Here is a 20,196-nt window from a genome sequence, read left to right as displayed (position 1 = left end):
AGGGCTCATCCACACAGAGCCTTGTGAGCTTCCCTATCTGCTCTTTTCAATCAAACACAAAGCATACATATTGCACACAAAACTACCTAGACTGATTCAAATCCATGTAGTAAACATGCCAGACCAGTATGTGGTGCTGTCTTTCTGTCAAAGAAACACTCTAAAGACAGAAAAAAAAATGGGCTATATGCACGCATTACTTCCGCGTTTTGTCTAAGGCCGCGGTCCAGCTTCCGGTCCGGGTGATTTTAAGCGGAGGTAAGCAGTATTATGGCAGAGTCGTCAATTATTTACTCGCTGTTTGCGAGTTAATTATGGTAAACGATGTGCAAATGATTGTCCGGATGTGCACTACAACACCGCAGAGCAAACTTGAGAAAGGTTTCAAGTTTTATGCATCTTCCTACCTGTGCAATTATGAAGGTAAGTTCAGCTAGCCTGTAGGCTAACGTCAATACTATTCTAACAATCTGTCCATCTGCAGCTTTATCACGTTAGTACAAATGATCATATATGTACGTAATTCTGTCTCAAAGTGTCAGGTAAAAACAGGGCAGGAATAAGATCTCAGTGAGAGCTCATTACTACCGATAGATCAATGAAGAAATCGGAGTCTCCTCACCAGCTGAGAGTAGGACAGCATACATGTGAAGTTCTGTCCCATTCATATTTTTACTGTTCTAAAGTGACCACCACTGTTCAGTTCGGATAATTACAGAAACACAGATGCTGTCTTAGCTTGTAAGCATGATTATTGAGCAAGATATATTAGGAATAAAATAATACAATGCCGTTCCATCCAAAACAGACAAATAGCACTGTGTCAATGCTGAGATTTATTGCTGAAACAGTGAAGATGACAGATGCAGTGTAACAGTGTAGATAGCATGCTTTCTATTTAGTCTATAACTTTGTAATTAAATGGGAGGTTGAACCAAAACAATAAGGTGTCATTAGTTGATTTCACATCAACAATTTGTCTAACGTAATATTTATTAGTTTTTTATGTTAATGAACAAATGCTTATTCATTGTGCTTGTTAACTCACAATGTAATAGCTAATGTTAACAAGCATGACTTTGGATTTTTATTCATTAGTAAATTAGTTTAACAATGCTAACTATTAAATATTAAATAGTTATTTTAATAGTGAGCAATTACATTAACTAATGAAACCTTATTTTAAAGTGTGACTAAAAAGAGCTACTTTTAAATGATTTAAAATAATGATTAACAGTGTAGTTTAATCTAATGATATTGCTGCAGATGCCTTTAAAAAGAAGATATTTTGAAGAAAGCTGAAAACCTGTAACCATTGACTTCCATAGTAGGAAAAAGAACTACTATGAATATCAGTGGTTGCAAGTTTCCTGCTTTCTTCAAAGTATTTTTGTTTGTGTTAAACATCAGAAACAAACTCAAAAAGGTTTCGAACAAATGAAGGATGAGGAAATAGAATTTTCAGTTTTAAATGAACTGCCTTTAATGACTCTTTTTAAAAACCTATTAATATTTTGTTTCTGTTTTCTAGGTAACATTATGAGATTCAGAGCTAGACATTTTTGTGTGTTACTTCATCCTGGAGCGGACATCCGTCAGAAAATCCATGCCATCGCCTGCTAGTTAATAGCTCCTGCTCTTGTGTGGCTGAGAGTGGGATATGCAAACATTTGGTTGCTTTGCTTTTCCAGACAGCCCATTACTCTGAAATGTGTAATGTGTGTTGTCACATGAACAATTGTTTGGAATGGATCAATTATGTGTTAAGTTCCATGAAACAGATGGGTGTTTATTTATTTATTTAATACGTATCAGCCCAAATACCTCTCTATGCACAAGTTACAGAAGAAGCACCTGATTCAAGAAAACAACTGATTCAGTTATTGTTTCTGTTCACCTGAATAAAATATTTTTTCAAAATGTTACTTTTTTTGACAATTTTTATTTCAAATTATATACAGTGAATTATATTTGATATGTACAGTGAATAAATAAAGGTCTTTATTCTGAATTAAAAAATTGCACTTAGAAAGTAGCTTAAGAAATGTTTATGTATATTAATGTTCAGTTTTTTTTTTACTTCAAAGGCAATGAAAACAAACTATTATTTGCCATGAAAGCTCCTTTATTTAAATGTCTGCATCCGGTTGGCACTCGAGCCTCCATCAGTTTGCTAGACTGAAAATGTCAGCTACACTCTTGTCTTTTTCTGTTTCTGTAAAATTCTCACGTTTAATATCAACAACCCACCTCTTCTGCACGACTTTGTCTTTTGGAAACGTGTGGAAACTAAGGTAAGAGTTCAATTTCTGACGCTGTGCGTTGCTGAACACAGCAGTGGTAGCTATAAGTACTGTTCTCACGTCTTTGAAATGACACTTTTAAACGTTTAAATGTCATATTTATGTAGCTGACATAAACGTATATAAGTGTGCTATAATGGCATAAAACATTAAGACAACTGTCCAAAACATTACTTGTTTTTATCAGTAGCGCTCCTGTTGTAGCACTGTACTGTACGATCGGCGGAAGTTGGCTCGGGGTCTTAAATTTTACCGGAAATGCGTCACGCGCCGCCGTGCATAGAGCCCATTGGGTGTGTGATTCAAGTCCGCATAACCAGGAAGCTGCAACTGTTTTTTTTTAAATATTGTGACACAGTTCCTAGAGAAAAAGAATATTAAATGAGAAAACAGTGGGCGTGGCTTATTTTTTTCTACGGCGACCCGATTGGATGTAGTAAAGTAGGCGTTTTATTCAAAAAGATCTGGAAAAAGGGTTTCGGGAGAGTGTAAATGTTATGAATTTATTTCTACTCTAATGAAATACAGTACTTTACCATAACATTTAGGAAATTCTGTTACGGTTTCTACAGTTCTGGCAACCACAGCTGCTGTTTTTTAACGGGATATTTTACAGATTTGTTTTACAGCTCAGACTAGCACAGAACTATTAAAAAAATACTTCTAAGCATTTTGACAGCACTATTTGAGTGGGAACCTACTAATAAAGGTTATATCTGAGATGATATTAGTTGAATAATGCAATATATGCTATCTTATTTTTCAATGTTTTTCATCAGCTGTTTTCAGGTCGTCAGAAAGCAAAATAAAGCTAAAATGTGAATTTAAGCTCACCGTGTTTCTCAATAGAGAGCGGGATATGATATGAGTCATCTTTAATTGAATTATCAGCCATCCTCCCTAGTGAAGCGTAATCTTTTTCCATGAGCTGTCTTTCTCCTCTATAAATCAATATTCTTCTTTTCTACCCACCCTTTCAGGCCTGAAGATCGAACGTCATTCTTTCGTTCTCTGTTCTTTTTCGGCTGCCTTCACTGCCTTATAACTCAGACTGACCAATGGAGCGCAGCAGCAGTGGACGCCCACTTGTCAGCAGCCTGCGACTGTAGTATTTTTTCATTTTCATGGGATTTAAAATTGATTCTGTGATAAACACTTATAAGGTAAACCAACCAGCTTTTAAAGGAATTCGAGCATTACAAACTTTAATTTTGAGCTAAATATATAGTTATAAATTATATTAATTTATAACTATATATTAATATATAATATATAAACTATATAAATAATACATTCATTAATTTTCCTTCGACTTAGTCCCTTATTTATCGGGGGTTGCCACAGCAAAATGAACAGTCAAATATTTCGGCATATGCTTTACACAGCGGATGCCCTTCCAGCCCCAACCCAGTACTGGGAAACACCCATACACTCTCACATTCACACACATACTCATAAGCTATGACCAGTTTGGTTAATCCAATTCACCTGTAGTGCATGTCTTTGGGCTGTGGGGGAAGTGCAAACTTGCCCTGTCAAAAATCAAACCAGCAACTTTCTTGCTGTAAGGCGACAGGTAACCACTGAGCTGCCATGCCGACCATATAAATAATAATAATAATAAAAAAAAACTGACATAATCAAATGATAAACATGTAATTTTATGTTTTTAATTTGTGCCAACTATCATTTTAATGGTATACTCTCGGAAATAATGGTATAAAATCTGTTTATGAGGCAGTACCATTCCAAGTACATTTTTGTTCCTAACAAGTCCTTAAAGATACATATTAATACCTAAAAAATGTACAAAAGGTAACAAAAGTTACACTTAAAGTATATAAGGCAACCTTAAAGGTACAAAAGTATCCCCAAATTTCAAAAATGTAAAATTTCACTAATACTTTAATAGATAGAATAGACACCAATACTTTAATAGATGACCTTCATCCGACTAATGTCATTACTGAGCTAAACAGAAATGGAATTAAGATGTGGAGTATGCATATATTTGTGGCATTACTGAAGTAAACACCGCAATCAAACTATTACCGTCATGTAGGACTTTTTGCCATATTTTCTGACAAAATCCACACTCACGGCTGTCAGTAAAGGATTGGAGACACTCAGATCGTGAAATGAGGAGGTTTTGTTCTTTCATTCGGCATGCGGCATCAAATTCCATTAAAACAACTCTCTTCCACCAGTCCTTACTCCTAATTTGTGTCTAATACCCCAGTTTGCCACAAGGGCATGAACGAAATGTATATGAGTGAATGTGAAACTGCCGAACTGCAGTTAAAGTCACCCAAAATTACAGGAAACTCTTACATGAAAGCAATTCACGTAAACACCTTAATTAAATTATTGTCTATTAAGGCAATTAACTAGATCACAGATGTCCATATAAACGCAGTCAGTAGTGTCTTCAAAAGTAAGTGAAAGATCCAGAAGGGCATCCTGCTGATTTGATTCAGAAGGGTACTTTTTTGTCAGACGGCTCACTGGTTTTAATTTTTATTCAGCGTCATTCATTTTAAAAAGCACCCGGTCCATTTTATTTTTATATGTTTTACTCGAACGCATAAAACTCTACAGGTACCTGATAGTTAGATGTGGAGCTAACATTAATCAGATTCACTAGTGAACACATAAAAATTGTCATCATAATTTACTCAAGTGCACACCTCAATGTCTCGCGCCCATGGTTGTAAACCCCTGCTCTAAGGGTACTAATGTCCACCTGTACGGTACAATAGTGTACCTTTTGAAAAGCACCCCGCCCAAGTGATAGATTTTGTACCTTTATTTCTGAGCGTGTAAAATTTACACATAAACTGCACAATTTAGCAATTAATCATGACTTATTTTTGAAAGTATTTTTAAAAATCCTAAAGATTTGTGAGCTTTAAGATCAAACTAAGTTTGTTTTGAAAACAATATTAATGTTAAATGAAATATTCTGCATAGTTATTTCCCTAAAATGCAGTGTACTTCATTTTTATTAGTATCTCTGGTGTATTCATTCAGCATCAGCGGAGACACAGACGTCTGCTAATAAGCTAAATTTAGTGACAAGGTTTAAAATGTAGTTGGGGAGGAACTTTTTGAGCCATTAGGTTAAGAGCTCACCCAAAAAAACTAAAAGAGGTTTAGAAGCAGCACACTTGTTGAAGCAAAAGGAACAAAAGGTCACCGTCGGTTCATGCCCCACTAAATTGCTTTTTAGAATAAAATGTTTGCCCAAAAAAATTAATCCTTGTGTGGGAAATGCAAATGGAGGTTTTCAATTTGATTAGAGTGACTTGCTATATAAACCATGATCCATATTAGAGCCGGCTGAACCGTTCCCATCTGTGGCTCTGCAGAAGCCATTCTCTGGCATTAAGAGCTTGGCCATCCATAAGATAAACCCATCAATCCATTGTGTTTTGGTAAATTGGTACTAATGCGTGATTGGCTCTTCTGTTGTTTGGGATTAAAGGGAGGTTTCCTTTACAATCTCATTTTTTTGTTTAGCCATACTATGAACTCTGAAAGCCTGAAAACACTGCGCACACAGTCCAGAGGGACAACTGACCCAGTAATGAAGGCCTGCAGACCGGAAATGTATTACATCAGCCTGAAGAGGATTGTTACAATGGCTTTTAGTCACATCTGCTGTGATTGGTGAGGCTTTAGAGAAATTTTGTGTATGTATATACAGGTTCTTTAGTGTTGATGGTTCATGTACCATTTTTAGAATCTTCTATTTGCACAAATATCCTAAATAATAAAATATGAATAAATAAATACAGTTATTTATATTAATAAGGGTTTCTACAGGCTTCATCAATTCAACTTTAAGACTTTTTAAGACCTTTTTAAGACTTTAAGGCTACACGCTAAGGATTTTTTAAAAATGGCCCAGTTAAAAACCTTAAAAACATTTAAAACAAATGTTATTGTAAGAAAGATAATTAAGCCATATTGTAAATACTGTTAAAACTTTTATAGAAATAGACCGTTGGTGATTGGATGGGTGTTGGTCCGTTTGGGTAAAGCTTACATAAGGCCTGTCTAAAATGATTTAGGACCTACAACACAATATTTCAGTGAATTTGAGACTTTTTAAGACCCCACAGATACCCTGATTAATTAAATGCTCTTCGCACATAGAATAACGGCACATTTCTTAACCTATAGTTGTTTTTTCATTGAAGTTTCTGATTCCCAAAAGAGCCATTAGGTCATCATAATTTCTTAGTTTGAAGGAGATTGCAACTATCTAAAGATGATTTTGTGAAATAAAATGTTTTTTTGGATTCAAAACATAATTTTTTAAATAATTGTTGCTAATAAAGGACTTTTATTTTGAAGAGTGAATAGCATTTAATATGGTTGATCAGTTGTCAGACCCTATGTAGCCAAACTACTGATATGCATGGTATTTTATATTTATAATAACTGATTTATGGTCAATTTTGTTATGCTTCTAGAGTTTTTGGACAACTGGATAAGTTGTTTTTACAATTAGAAGTTAAATTGTGCCAAAAAAGCTCTGAAGTCTGAAGTGATTTCTCTCATCTCTCTAAAATTTTTGGATAGCTAATTTTTATAATGTTTTCGTTTTTAGCAATAATCTATAGTTTTTTATTTAAATTTACTAACATTTGAAACAAAAATCTTTTAAAGTTAGTTTATCTAGCTTTGATTCCAGATTTACACCTAAATGGACACCATGAATGGGAGAAAATACTTTCCGTTTCAACATCTGAAATAATGCAGAGAAATCCAAATCCCACTTTTGCCAAAGGAATATTAAGACAACAAGACTCACCAGATACCACTGCTGGTTCCACATGGGGTCATCGAAGAGTTTGTCCACTGAACAGTCCTTACATTCGACCCCCAGCGGCGCCCGTTTGGCCCTCCGTTTCTCATACTGCTGTTCGGCCCAAGACACCTACGGAAGAAGCCACGGGTGGCATTCACAACCAGTTAGCACTGTTAAAAAATCCTGGTTTTCTTACATTTTTAAGCTGAATCAAATTAACCTTATGAGTCATTTAAACTTATATTATGTTAAACTGACTTAAAACAGCTTGCTTAACTTACAAAATTAAGTTAGAACATGATTAACTAAGTTCAATAAGTTACAATGACCTAAAAATATGCTGTCAGAACTTATTGATCATATAGTTTTTACAGTGCAATGATGACAAAAACAACCTTTTAGCTTTTTATCTGATATTTAAGAATGATTTACTGTTTGTAAATGCAATTAAAAACGCCAGATAAAAGTCTACCCTGTTTGATACTCATTGGTGTTTCTGAGCAAATTCGCATTACATATCATATATAGAGTGAAAGCAATGCAAAGGGGTTATGAAAAGTCTCATACCCTGTCATCTTCCGACAGACGTTTGGTGATATGATCTGCACTCCGTTTGGTCCTGCTAGGGTGACTGTGCCGCTTGAATAAATAATGGTTTTCCAGCGCACCAATCTGCAGACAAATGAGAGAAAGAGAGAGAGGAAGAGAATTGACTGAAGAGAAAGGTTCATATTTAGAGCTAAATTAAGCCTGGCCATAATGACGCAGTTCCCATCTGTCTGGTCTAGTCGGCCTGGAGCTACTTCACACACACACACATAGACTTGTACAGCTATCTTTAAGGAGACTTGCCATAGAAAGAATGTTTTTTTAAATGTACAAACTCCATATTTTATCCCGTACCACAAACCTACCTCTAAACACAACCCTCAAAGGCAGTTTGCATCTTGTAAAACTATATTTTCCCATAGATGTGATGATTTTTATACTGTATAACTGTATACTTTATCCACATACTCCAAACATAACCTTGAACACAACCCTCAAAGACAGTTCCCATCTGTCTAGTCAGCCTGGACATAGACTTGACAGCTATCTTTATAGAGACTTCCCATAGACATAATGATTTTTATATTGTACAAAATATTTATTTTATCCCCGTAACCCAAACCCCACAACCTTCAAAGGCAGTTCCCATTTTGTACAGCTATATTTTCCCATAAACGTGATTATTTTCATACTGTAAAAACTGTACATTTTATCCACATACCTTAAACCTACCCCTAAACACAACCCCTAAAAGCAGTTCCTATCTGTTTGGTCTAGTCTGCCTAGACATAGACATGTAAAGATATCTTTATGGAGACTTCCCATAGACATAATGATTTTTAAACTGTACAAACTCTATATTTTATCCCCACACCCTTAAACACAATCCTGAAAGGTAGATCTGTCTGATCTAGTAGCCCTGGACATAGACTTGTACAGGTATCTTTATGGAGACTTCCCATAGACCTAATAATTTTAATGCTCTACAAAGTGTATATTTTATCCCCGTACCACAAACCTAGCCCTAAACACAACTCTCAAAGGCAGTTCCCATCTGTCTTATCTAGTGGGCATGTACATAGACTTGTAAAGTTATCTTTAAAGAGACTTCACATATACGTAATGATTTTTATAATGTACAAACTATTTATTTTATCCCCATAGCCCAAACCTACCCCTAAACACAACCCACAAAGTAAACAATCTACATTTTCAGAATAATTTATTCTGTGATTTCTGAGTTTTCATCGAAAAGGATAAAAAAAAAATGTCCCTACATGGTCAAATTGACTTATTAATTTTTGTTTGGTCCCCACAACTGAGGAATACAAGGTAAACACACAATAAACAAAAAACAGAATTAACAATTGGAAAAACGTACTCCGCATTACATTTTACTTGATTTTATTTTCATTTCCATGACACAACAGGTGTTTTGTACTGTTTTTGAGTGAATTACCATGTAAAAATTCGATTAAACATATTTTAGTATTTATATTGCTCACTTATTGACTCGAAAACGCTTAGATTTAAGGATTATAAAGACAACCAAAATGTATTCAGATCAAATAACAAGCCTCTTATCCGAAAAACACATTCATTCATCTCCCAACAGATGCTTAAGTGTTTAAATGCCCAAACAAACGCTCAACCAAACTCCATGTCGAGGAAAGCAACAGTGTTGTCATGAATAAACGCGTAACACAACCACACGAACTTGCAATTGCATGCAACACTGATGCAAAGCAGAGCCAGATGTGGAAAACAGTGGAACAAAAAAGCCAGTACCTGTCGGACTAATTGGTATCCGAACTCGTCGGCGATGGATCGTGCATTTTGGACACCTCCAGGAATCTCCACCGCCCATTCGTTGAGATACTGCCTGTCCACGGCTGAAGACACGAGCGCACACACCAGAGCAAGAACACTGCACAGCAACATTGGACGACATCTTTCTTCCATTTCAAATCAATTACAACCACTTTAAAAAAATGATCTGGATGATCGCGACGAATACAAAACGGCGGAATAAGTTAATTAATAAATAAATACAGAAAATGTATGTAAACACAGGGGGCGAAAAAAATCAGTTAAGCTACGAAAGCCCTCGCTGGGTTCTCCTGTTAATTCTGATGCAGAGTGAGCGTGTAATTGAACAGCCACCAATGAGAGAGTCGTGCAACGGGGAAGGGATGTTTACACGTCAAATTACGACTGCTCTGACGTCAATTTGTACCTGGGGTAGGACGACGCTCGGGTCCCGGGGGAGTCGGGCGGGGTGAATTGCGCATGGAAGAGGAGGGGAATGTTTCTCTATAAATAGCCGACGACCATTAATGCACTGAGATATCAAGCAAAAAACAGGGAGAGCTTTTGTTTAGAATGATTACATGCACGATTCTGCTCTCATACATCATAGAAATGTCTAACATTGAATATTCTGGATGTGTTGTCCACACGAGTTAGGATGTAGGCTAAGTAAAAACAATTAGGTTTTGTCTGATTCTATTTCACTATCCTAATAGGACTTGCATATGTAGCCTATGATTGAAGTTAGACTTCTGGATAAATAAGAAGGAACGGAAGGTTTGGAAATAGATAAATAGTTGGCGTAACAGTTTGCGTCACGAGGACGTTTCAGCACCGCATCAGTGGACAGCTCCACACGGGCTGCATATGTAAAAGATGGTCGAGCTACATCTGAATCAAACGATATGATATGCATGAACACACACACAAACTAGATGAATGTTTTGTACTCCTTAAAACGTAGTTTTTAAAAGCTATTTAATATTATTTTAATATTCCTTTCTACTGCTAAATTCTTACATTTCTTCCGTCGTTTCTCTTGACTTATTTGTTTTTTATTTTACTTTGTCTTATGTACAGCACTTTGGTCAGTCTTGTGACTATTTTTAAATGTGCTCTATAAATAACTCAACTTGAACATGCACACAAATAGAATAAACATTTAAATAATAATCACATTTTTACCATGATATACAGAAGACAACCATTAAAATGTGATTTAGTGTATCAGTATCATATACAAAACTATCTTCAGGCATATTGAGAATAAGAATAATTTGTAGACATTAAAATACTCTAAAATTAATTTATTTTATTTTCGGCTTGGTCCCTTTATTAATCTGGGGTTGCCACAGCGTAATGAACCGCCAACTTATTCAGCATATGTTATACGCAGCGGATGCCCTTCCAGTTATAACGCATCACTGGGAAACATCCATACACACCCATTCACACATACAGTACAGACAATTTAGCCTATACCAATTCCCCTATATTGCATGTCTTTGGTCTTGTGGGGGAAACCGGAGCACCCGGAGGAAACCCAAACCAACATGGGGAGAACATGCAGACTCCACACAGAAACGCCAACTGACCAAGTTGAGGCTTGAGCCAGCGACTTTCTTGCTGGGAGGCGAATTTGCTACCCACAGCGCCACAGTGCAACCCTAATACTCTAAGAGAAAATATATGTTGTTTAAAAATTAGAATATTTTACTAGAAAATATATAAGTTACACATACACACATTCATAATATCATTACTTAAGATATTTAAAACAATTTTAGCAGAAACCACATAACACAACAGATGTTTTGTGCTGTATTTGAGTATATAAAAATTCCACAAAATATTTTAGTTCACTTCTTGACTAGGAAATGCTCAGATTTAAGTATTATTAATGAAAGCTAAAATATATTCAGATCAAATAACAAGTATATTATCTGAAAAACACATTCATTCATCTTCCACTACATGCTTGAGTGTTTAATGACCAACAAACGCTCACCCAAACTTACTTTTTTAACATGATATACGGGAGACAATCATTAAAATGTGATTCAGTAGATCACTAGTTTCATACACAACACATTTTCTGACATTCAAATATCCTAACAGAAAATATATTTTGAATAAAATACAATATTTTAACAGAAAATATATAAGTAACAGATAATATAAGCATACACTCACATACACAGACATTTACAAGAGCATAACTTAATATAGCGTTTAGACTGTTTCAAGACTGTTTCTCTTATCCGAAAAACACATTCATTCATCTCCCAACAGATGCTTAAGTGTTTAAATGCCCAAACAAACGCTCAACCAAACTCCATGTCAAGGAAAGCAACAGATAGATAGCATTTAGACTGTTTCAAGTAAAATGGTAATATAAAATAAAATAAGGTTAAACATTGACAAATTCATGACTAAGTCATGATGACGAACAGTAATAAATGGAAAACTAATGTTCTCCAAATATTAATGCAGTAAAAGTAAATAAGGAATAACATCATGGAAATAACTCAGTGACATCATGGACAAACAATAATTACACCACAACCTCAATAGTTAAGAATGGGGTAAGAAATAATGCATTTACATTTCACATTTTTGTTTTTTTGATTTTTAATGTGTCTTTTTTAGTATTTCTCATAGACAGACAGACAGACATATAGATATAAAGACAGACAGATATAGATAGATAGATAGATAGATAGATTGATAGATAGATAGATAGATATTGTGTAATGTATATAACATATATGGAAATGACTGTAGATCTATAATTTATACAGTAAACCATTATTACTTATACTGTTAATAATTAGAAATAACTAATCCATACTAAATCATTTAATAAAAAAAGAGACATTAGAACTGACACTCACACACACACACACATATATATATATATATCCGTTTCGATTATGTCCACAGAAAGAATCATGTCCACGGTCCATTGCCCTGCATGTGTATGAATACCAAGAAGACGATGAAGAGGTCAGAGGCCTCATGAATAATCAATTTTTTGTCAGTGTCAAATGGCCCAGACAGAGCTAACTTTCAAAGCTCTGACTATGAACATGAGAGGAGTGTCGTGCCAAAACAAGTGCTGTTATCAAAGAGAGCCTGAAATCTGTTTAAGGGCTATATTGACACGGACTCTTCTGCTCTCTTTTGATGTCATCGCCTTTTGTTCAATGCTCGATTCACGGGTTCATTTGTTTTATGAGGTTTATGACGCTGTTCATGCCAGTTGAGTGCTCGTTTTCTCTGAATGGACTGCTCTCAGTATCTCAGTGCAGATTGCATTTAGTTGTTTTTTTTTTACAGAGAGTTTACGTAATCTTCCATAAAAATGTACATTCATAGAAACATTATGATTTGCACAGTTCATGTACACAGAGCTTAATCTTCAACTGTTTACCTGATGCACTTCCGTGTGAATTGAAGTGACAGGAAGCTTCAGTACACCCATAGGCTAGCTAGCCTACTTGAAAAATAAATTCTAAAATAAAATTAACAAATAGACGACGCGTATTGCTTCCCTTGTAGAAAATTGATGCTGAAAAGTCTAAATAAAGTAAATAAAATAAAATAAATGTCCACTGTCAGTGTTTGGCACCAGAGTCTGTGCAGCAGCCTTTTGATCAGGTGTGGTGATATTAAAATTCTGCCCAAACTCCACCAAACTCAGTTTAATTAGCATCAACAGGCAAATGTATTAGGATCACCTAATCATATGTGTATTCATAAGCATGATGCAAACTACCACAAAACTATGAAGAAATTTATTTAATTTATCAATAATTGATTTATTGATGGTTTTATTGGCTCAAGTCCAGGGCGGCGGGCATCCAATGTATATTTGTTGTTTCATTTGCATTTCCACTTAACCCCTTCAGACCCAAATTATGTTTCAACTTTCTGAAAAATGCTGATGGTCCATTTGAGTATTAGTAGACTGTCTGCTTAATATCATTCATTCATTTTCTTTTCAGCTTATATAGTCCCATTATTAATCTGGGGTCGCCACAGTGGTATGAACCGCCAACTTATCCAGTACGTTTTTACGCAGCAGCCACAACCCATCTCTGGGAAACATCCACACACACTTATTCCCACTCATACACTACTGACAATTTAACCTGCCCAATTCACCTGTACCGCATGTCTTTGGACTGTGGGGGAAACCGGAGCACCTGGAGGAAACCCACGCAAATGTAAGGAGAAAATACAAACTCCACACAGAAACGCCAACTGACCCAGCTGAGGCTCAAACCAGCAACCTTCTTGCTGTGAGATGACAGCACTACCTACTGCGTCGTTGCTTAATATCATATGCAATGTAATTTAAATTCAACAAATGGATGGTCTCTTTACAGATGGTCCAAAATAAAGTGTGACCAAATGTAAAAGTATGTTTTTAGTTCTTGAGCCTCCTATAAATTATAAATATATATATATATATATATATATATATATATATATATATATATATATATATATATATATATATATATATATATATATATATTCCCGAATAATATACAAACATAAAATACAAAATACATACACCATTGCTAGTATAATCTTGAAATTTACTTTTCTTTTTTAAATCACAAACATTAAGATTGTACCATTTTTACTTTAATTTTTGAGGTTTTTGTTATTTAGATTGCACCTTGCTTATAACAAACTTCATCTTCATCTTCCTCATCACTCCACATGTGAAATATTTTCATCTGCTATGCATTCAAGAATTTCAAGATCTGTATATTCTGCATATAAAATTGTTTCAACAATGAATTAGTATGTCAATATAGTTATATATATATAGGTTCAATCAGCATTACTGGAGATTTCAGATTCTGTACCCATGATACATTCTAATGAACAGAAAAAAATCCTGATCTAAAGCTTGCGGTGTTACAAAAGATTTTAAACTTTAACTAGAAGCTGCAATCACTATTTTTTACATATAGAATATTGGCAAACATATCAATAAATCTGAATAACAATATTGTAAATGTGGCTTACGTCTGTGTCTGGGGTGAAATGATGCCATGCTGCTTTTTAGTGTAGTGGATTTTTATTACAACATGCCGAACCTAACCACCATTTGATTGGATGACAATTGTCCATTCCCATGGACTTCAGGCTTTAAATTTGATGAAATGCTCAGGAACCACATGGGCTGACATGTGATGTCCATTGTAATGAAGACAGGGTCCATAAGGGGTTAATAAAAATAAGCAACCTTTTTCTATACAAAAAAGAGAAAAAGGAAACATGATTATTGTTATTTTAAAATAGCAAATATTATCCACCGATCAGCCATGATATTGGTACACCAACCATTGTTTATTAATATATTAATAACATTGTAGTTATACATAATAGTAATTCATTCACTTATTTTCTTTTCAGCTTAGTCCCTTTATTAATCCGTGGTCACCACAGCGGAATGAACCGCAAACTTATTCAGCATATGTTTTACGCAGCTGATGTTCTTTCAGCTCCAACCCAGCACTTGGAAACATCCATACACACTCATTCACACTTATACACTACAGACAATTTAGCTTATCCAATTCATATAGCACATGTCTTTGGACTGTAGAGGAAACCAGAGCACCCAGACGAAACTCACACAAACATGCAAACTCCACTTAGAAATGCCAACTGACCCAGCTGTGGCTTAAACCAGCAACCCACTTGCTGTAAGTCAATCGTGCTACCCACTGCGCCACCGTGACACCAATAATAGTAACGAATGTGCCCAAATAACATTATTTACACATTATCAGTCATGCATTAACAAGTTAAATCATGGTCAATTTTCAAAGCATAGTTTATTTTATGTTAGGCTGGGTTTATAGATATCATTATTTCAAAATGTCATAAACTAAAATTAGCAGTAACAACTTTATTAACAATTATTTGTGGCTTAAACCTTTTTTGTTTAGCCAAATAAGTCTGTTATGAAATGTTAGTATATTATTCACCTTTGGTTGCCTTATAAGTTTGTGTTATAGGCCTGTCATGAATAAGTCTGTAACAGAAAATAAAATAGTAAAGTATGTTCTACAACAACAGAAGAAATCCTAAGTGTTTTTCAAACAAATATGTGGCATCTTATAATAATAAACACTTACCTGGTTATTTTAGTTACTGTTAAATGGTTTTGGGGTTCCGTTTTTTAGTTTGCTACCAAAGCATACAGTAGGCCATGGGTTTGATTTACAACCATAACCTTAACAACCATATGAATAAACACATTTTACTTTATATCTCTTTTTAAACTATTGGGGCTTAAGATTGTGTGTGTTCTTGTAATGTCATTCTGCAGCCAAGAAACTGTCATTGAGATGAATGGGAATGCTAGAAGATGGCCAGACATTTCATGTACATAAATCAGCTGGTCTGTTCTCCGGCCTATCAGATGGGCTGTTGAGCAAACAATCCATTTGCTGTAGCAGCTGCAGTCATCCATGTCCACCTAGCAACACCTGTTTGCATTAAGCACAGAACAAGTTAGACTTTGAACCAGGAAAAGCAGCAAGATTTAGTCACGATGCATGTTTTATATTATTAAAGTGTCCTATTTATCCTCCATGCAGTATGTATCAAAATGTCTCAAAGATCAAAGTATGCAATAAATACTGTTGTTTTCTTCCAAAAGAAAGATTTTGAATTGTAAAAATTAGTCATTAGTAATGCAAAGTAGCAAGGTACGGTAAGGTATAGTAAAGTAAGGTTTGTTGTCACACCCTGTATTTTTGTCCACATGAAGTCCACATGAACCTGAGAGTTCTCAGTATGTTGATGTATTTCCAACTGAAACAGAATATTTAGTAGGGGGCGGAGCTTTCTTTTGTACATCATTCTCTTGTAGCCAACTAATTGTCAGAGGGGTGTGGTTAAGAATATTGTGACTAAAGCTGTCAAACTGGCATCAACAGAGAAGTACCGCCCCTCCATTCAGTTATTTTTTTTTCGGCTTAGTCCCTTTATTAATCAGGGGTCGCCACAGCTAAATGAACCGCCAACTTATCCAGCACATTTTTTACGCATCGGATGCCCTTCCAGCTGCAACCCACACACTCTTGCACATACTCATACACTACAGTCATTTTAGCTAATTCAATTAACCTATAGCGAATGTCTTTGGAGTTGTGTGGCAAACCAGAGCACCTGGAGGAAACCCACACCAACACGGGCAGAACATGTAAACGCCACACAGAAGCGTGAACTGACCCAGCCAGGGCTTGAACCATCGACCTTCTTGCTGTAAGGTGATTGTGCCACTGCGCTGCCCATCCGCCCCTCCAAACGGAAAAAAAATAATAATAAAAATAACACAAAAATTTCACATGGATTTAAATATATATTGTCAACATGTTGAGCAAATGCTCTTCTGTCCTGTGAAAGCAAATCCAATACTTATACGGCAAAACCAACATCATCGTTTTTGTTTGTATCACTGTGCCGGAGCAATAGAGAGAGAGAGAGAGTTGTGACAACTCCATTGGCACCAATAGAACGTTGGTTGCAACATAGGCTCATTCTGAAAACGTAGCCTTACATTTCTGGAGATGGCGAATTATGTAGCCAGAAGTACGTATGGCTGCATTTAATCTTTTAACCAAATGCTACGGGGCGGTATGACGGCGTTCCCTTTCTCGCTTACAAGCTGACCGCTTACTGCTTACCTCAGGTCGGCTTTTACACTGTTACCAGTTTGTCCGGTAGCTTGACATGTACATCGGCAGACTTGAGCCACAGAGCAGAGTTGACCGCGATGATGGGGTTCGATTCCGGTGAAGAACGGTTCCAGAAAACAGATAAGACAAAAACAAAAACCGAAAAATAAAACAAACAAGTAAATAACAGGGTGAGAATGTGGTAAAATCTAAAAATGTGGTAAAAATTGCACGAGGGCTTTTCTTTTTCCGAATTGCTTTTAAAAACACTGTCAGTTGCGTTTGGGGAAGTGGGTGGTTGCTGGTTGATCGATGCTTTTTAAAACACTATTGGTTGGGTTTAGGGAAGGGGAAGGGTGGGTCAGTTGATAGGTTAGTCAGTCAGTCGACAGCGGCCTCTGGTGGATTTATGTGAGAACAGCAGGCGCGAATGGCACTTGCGAGGTTTGACTTTGAGGTCTGAAAAAGCATACACAGCAGCCTCTGGTGGATTCGTGATAACAAAAACTGGCAAAAAATGTAGCTCCTGGGATGTATTTTGCTTCCTCCAGAAACATAGGGGTACGTAATCAGAATGAGCCTGCGTTGCTTTTTTCAACAGCAATGGCAGCTCATGGCGCCTCTCACAAGTTCCTGGAAGTTAGCACTTACAGCTGAGTTACTGCTGATGAAGGCTGATTTTGCACTTTCGAAAGATACAAAGCTTCTAAAAATAAGATTTTCTATGTTTTAAAGTTCATTCATTTTCTTTTTGGCTAAGTCCCTTTATTAGTCTGGGGTCGCCACAGCGCAATGAACCTCCAACTTATACAGCGTATGTTTTACATAGCAGACGCACATCTAGCTGCAACCCATCACTGTGAAATATCCATGCACTCTCATTCACACACATACACTATGGACAATTTAGCTTACCCAATAAACCTATACCACATGTTTTATGGAGGAAACGGAACACCCAGAGGAAATCCACGTGAATACATGGAAACTCCAGCCGAGGCGCGAACCAACAACCTTCTTGCTGTGAGGCGATTGTGCTACCCTTGATACCCTGTTTTAACGTTATTTAACATTATTTGAATTAACTGCAAAGCAATTCCTGGAACTATTTGAGTCTACATGAATGACAACTGAACATTTTGTACTGCCATTGTTGCAACTCTCTGTCTCTCTATGGCTCTGGACTGTGCTAAAGAAGCCTCCTGAACTGAAATTTAGATAAGGCAATGAGTGATTTGTTTCCATTCAATCACAGCAGACTGAGACATCCGACCAATCAGAGCAGAGCAGGCTTGTACAGAGAACAAACTCTTGAAACTAACTGCTTTAGACATGAAAAAGCTGCTGCAGCATTGTGGATTATGATAATATCAAAGTGTTTTTTGACTTTGACTATGGATGGCTGCGTCTAAAGCAAAATTAGGACCTAAACAAGAGCTATTTAAAAATGGGTTGGACCATTAAACAGAAAAAAGACCTTCCTAAAAATTACCACCCCCCAAAAAATATTTAATTATCCTCAAGTGGTTCCAAACCTTTATAAGCTGAACATTTGTTAATATTGACTTCCATAGTAGGAAAAACAAATACTGAGTAAGTCGATAGTTACAATAAAATATACTATTTTGTGTTCAAACAGAAGAAAGGTTTGAAAAAAGTAAAGAGTATGACAGAATTTAGATTTTTTGAGTGAAATATACCTTTAAACTCAATGATTTCTTCAGCATCATTACTCAGTCATACAAAATGCTATTTTTTAAATTCTAAGTAGAGTTAAAAAGGCTTCACTGATCAAACATGTACACACACTTAAATGCAAACAAACACGTCAAATGTGGAAAAACCGGATTAGCCAATTGGGATAATCTTTCACATCTGATTACCGCCATCGCATCTGAGCTGTCACCATAACAGCTGGAAGTTGTCATTAAGAGACGTGCTAACATGTAATGGTGTATGAACAATAAGCAGAGTGGGCTAAAATCACGGCTTGTGGAGGGGGATGGTTTAAGACAGCAGGAAATGAAAGGTCTGATGGAGAAGTGGACGCTCTGAATCAGGCCAGAAGACGTCATGGAGGACGTGATGGCAGTGCAAACAGTGTGTAAGAGTGTTTATTCTGCTGCGGATGTAAGTAAGTTCAATATTAATTGGCATCTGAAATAAAAGAGCAATGGATTTTGTTCTCCACCTGACATATCAGTAAGAAAGGGTTTGTGTCAATCAAAATTTAAAGGTACCTGTTATGCCACTTTTTATATAAATGCCACTGGTTTATATAAATGAAGACTCATGTCCTCAGAATGTGTATATGACGTTTTTGCTCAAAATACATCATTAATTATTTATTACGCCATGCCAGCCTGATCTCACAAGAAAACGTAAGTATTTTACTTTTTGCCAGTTTAGTGGCTAATTCGTACGAATTCGTACGAGTTCAGTCGTACGAAATGGTACGATTTTAAAAAGGAGGCGTGGCACCTGACCCCACCCCTAACCCCAACCGTCATTGGGGGATGAGCAAATCGTACTAAATTGTACGAATTAGATCGTATGAATTCATACGAATTAGCCACTAAATGAAAAAGTTACGAATTGCCGTGAGATTGTGTTGGCCATGCTGCAGATGCCTGTTTGAGAGTGTATGGAAAAATGTGCTGCTTTTATTTGTGTCTCTTTAAATGCAAATGAGCTGCTGCATGCTCTCCACCCTTTTCCAAAAGAAGGTGAAGCCTTTGGTTTTACCACTCAGCTACTGCCAAAGCAGAACATCGGTTTATATAAAACACATTTTGTATCCCAGTGACTCAACGTTAAAGATTGAGTCTTTAACTTTAAGCCTTTATTAAGCAATGGTTTAGATCAGGGGTGTCAAACTCAATTCCTGGAGGGTCGAAGCCCTGCACAGTTTAGTTCCAACCCTGCTCCAACACACTTACCTGTAGGTTTCAAACAAGCCTGAAGGACTCAATTAGTTTGATCAGGTGTGTTTAATTAGGGTTGGAAC

General features: G+C 36.1%; 2 protein-coding genes and 1 long non-coding RNA gene across 4 annotated transcripts in view; 1 reads left to right on the top strand and 2 right to left on the bottom strand.

The window, feature by feature from the left end:
• Nucleotides 1–9,809, bottom strand: part of pcsk1 (proprotein convertase subtilisin/kexin type 1) — a 43,326-nt gene extending 33,517 nt beyond the window's left edge. The window contains exons 1-3 of one of the 2 annotated variants that reach the window (XM_017352740.4): nt 9,457–9,809; nt 7,687–7,791; nt 7,123–7,248 (exon numbers count right to left, since the gene is read on the bottom strand). In XM_017352740.4, coding sequence (XP_017208229.1) covers nt 7,123–7,248; nt 7,687–7,791; nt 9,457–9,630 — 405 coding nt within the window. In that variant the 5' untranslated portion in view covers nt 9,631–9,809. 2 annotated transcript variants of the gene reach the window in all.
• The window catches only part of gtf3c5 (general transcription factor IIIC, polypeptide 5), a 678,526-nt gene that overhangs the window by 349,702 nt on the left and 308,628 nt on the right, over nt 1–20,196 (bottom strand). The gene's annotated exons all lie outside the window — the stretch shown is intronic.
• Nucleotides 212–1,922, top strand: LOC108180799 (uncharacterized). Its single transcript, XR_001797066.4, has 2 exons — nt 212–423; nt 1,532–1,922. It is a non-coding gene; the product is annotated as an uncharacterized lncRNA (long non-coding RNA).

This window comes from Danio rerio, chromosome 21 (genome assembly GCF_049306965.1).
Source record: "Danio rerio strain Tuebingen ecotype United States chromosome 21, GRCz12tu, whole genome shotgun sequence".
NCBI lineage: Eukaryota > Metazoa > Chordata > Actinopteri > Cypriniformes > Danionidae > Danio > Danio rerio.
This window is presented reverse-complemented; position numbering and strand designations above follow the sequence as displayed.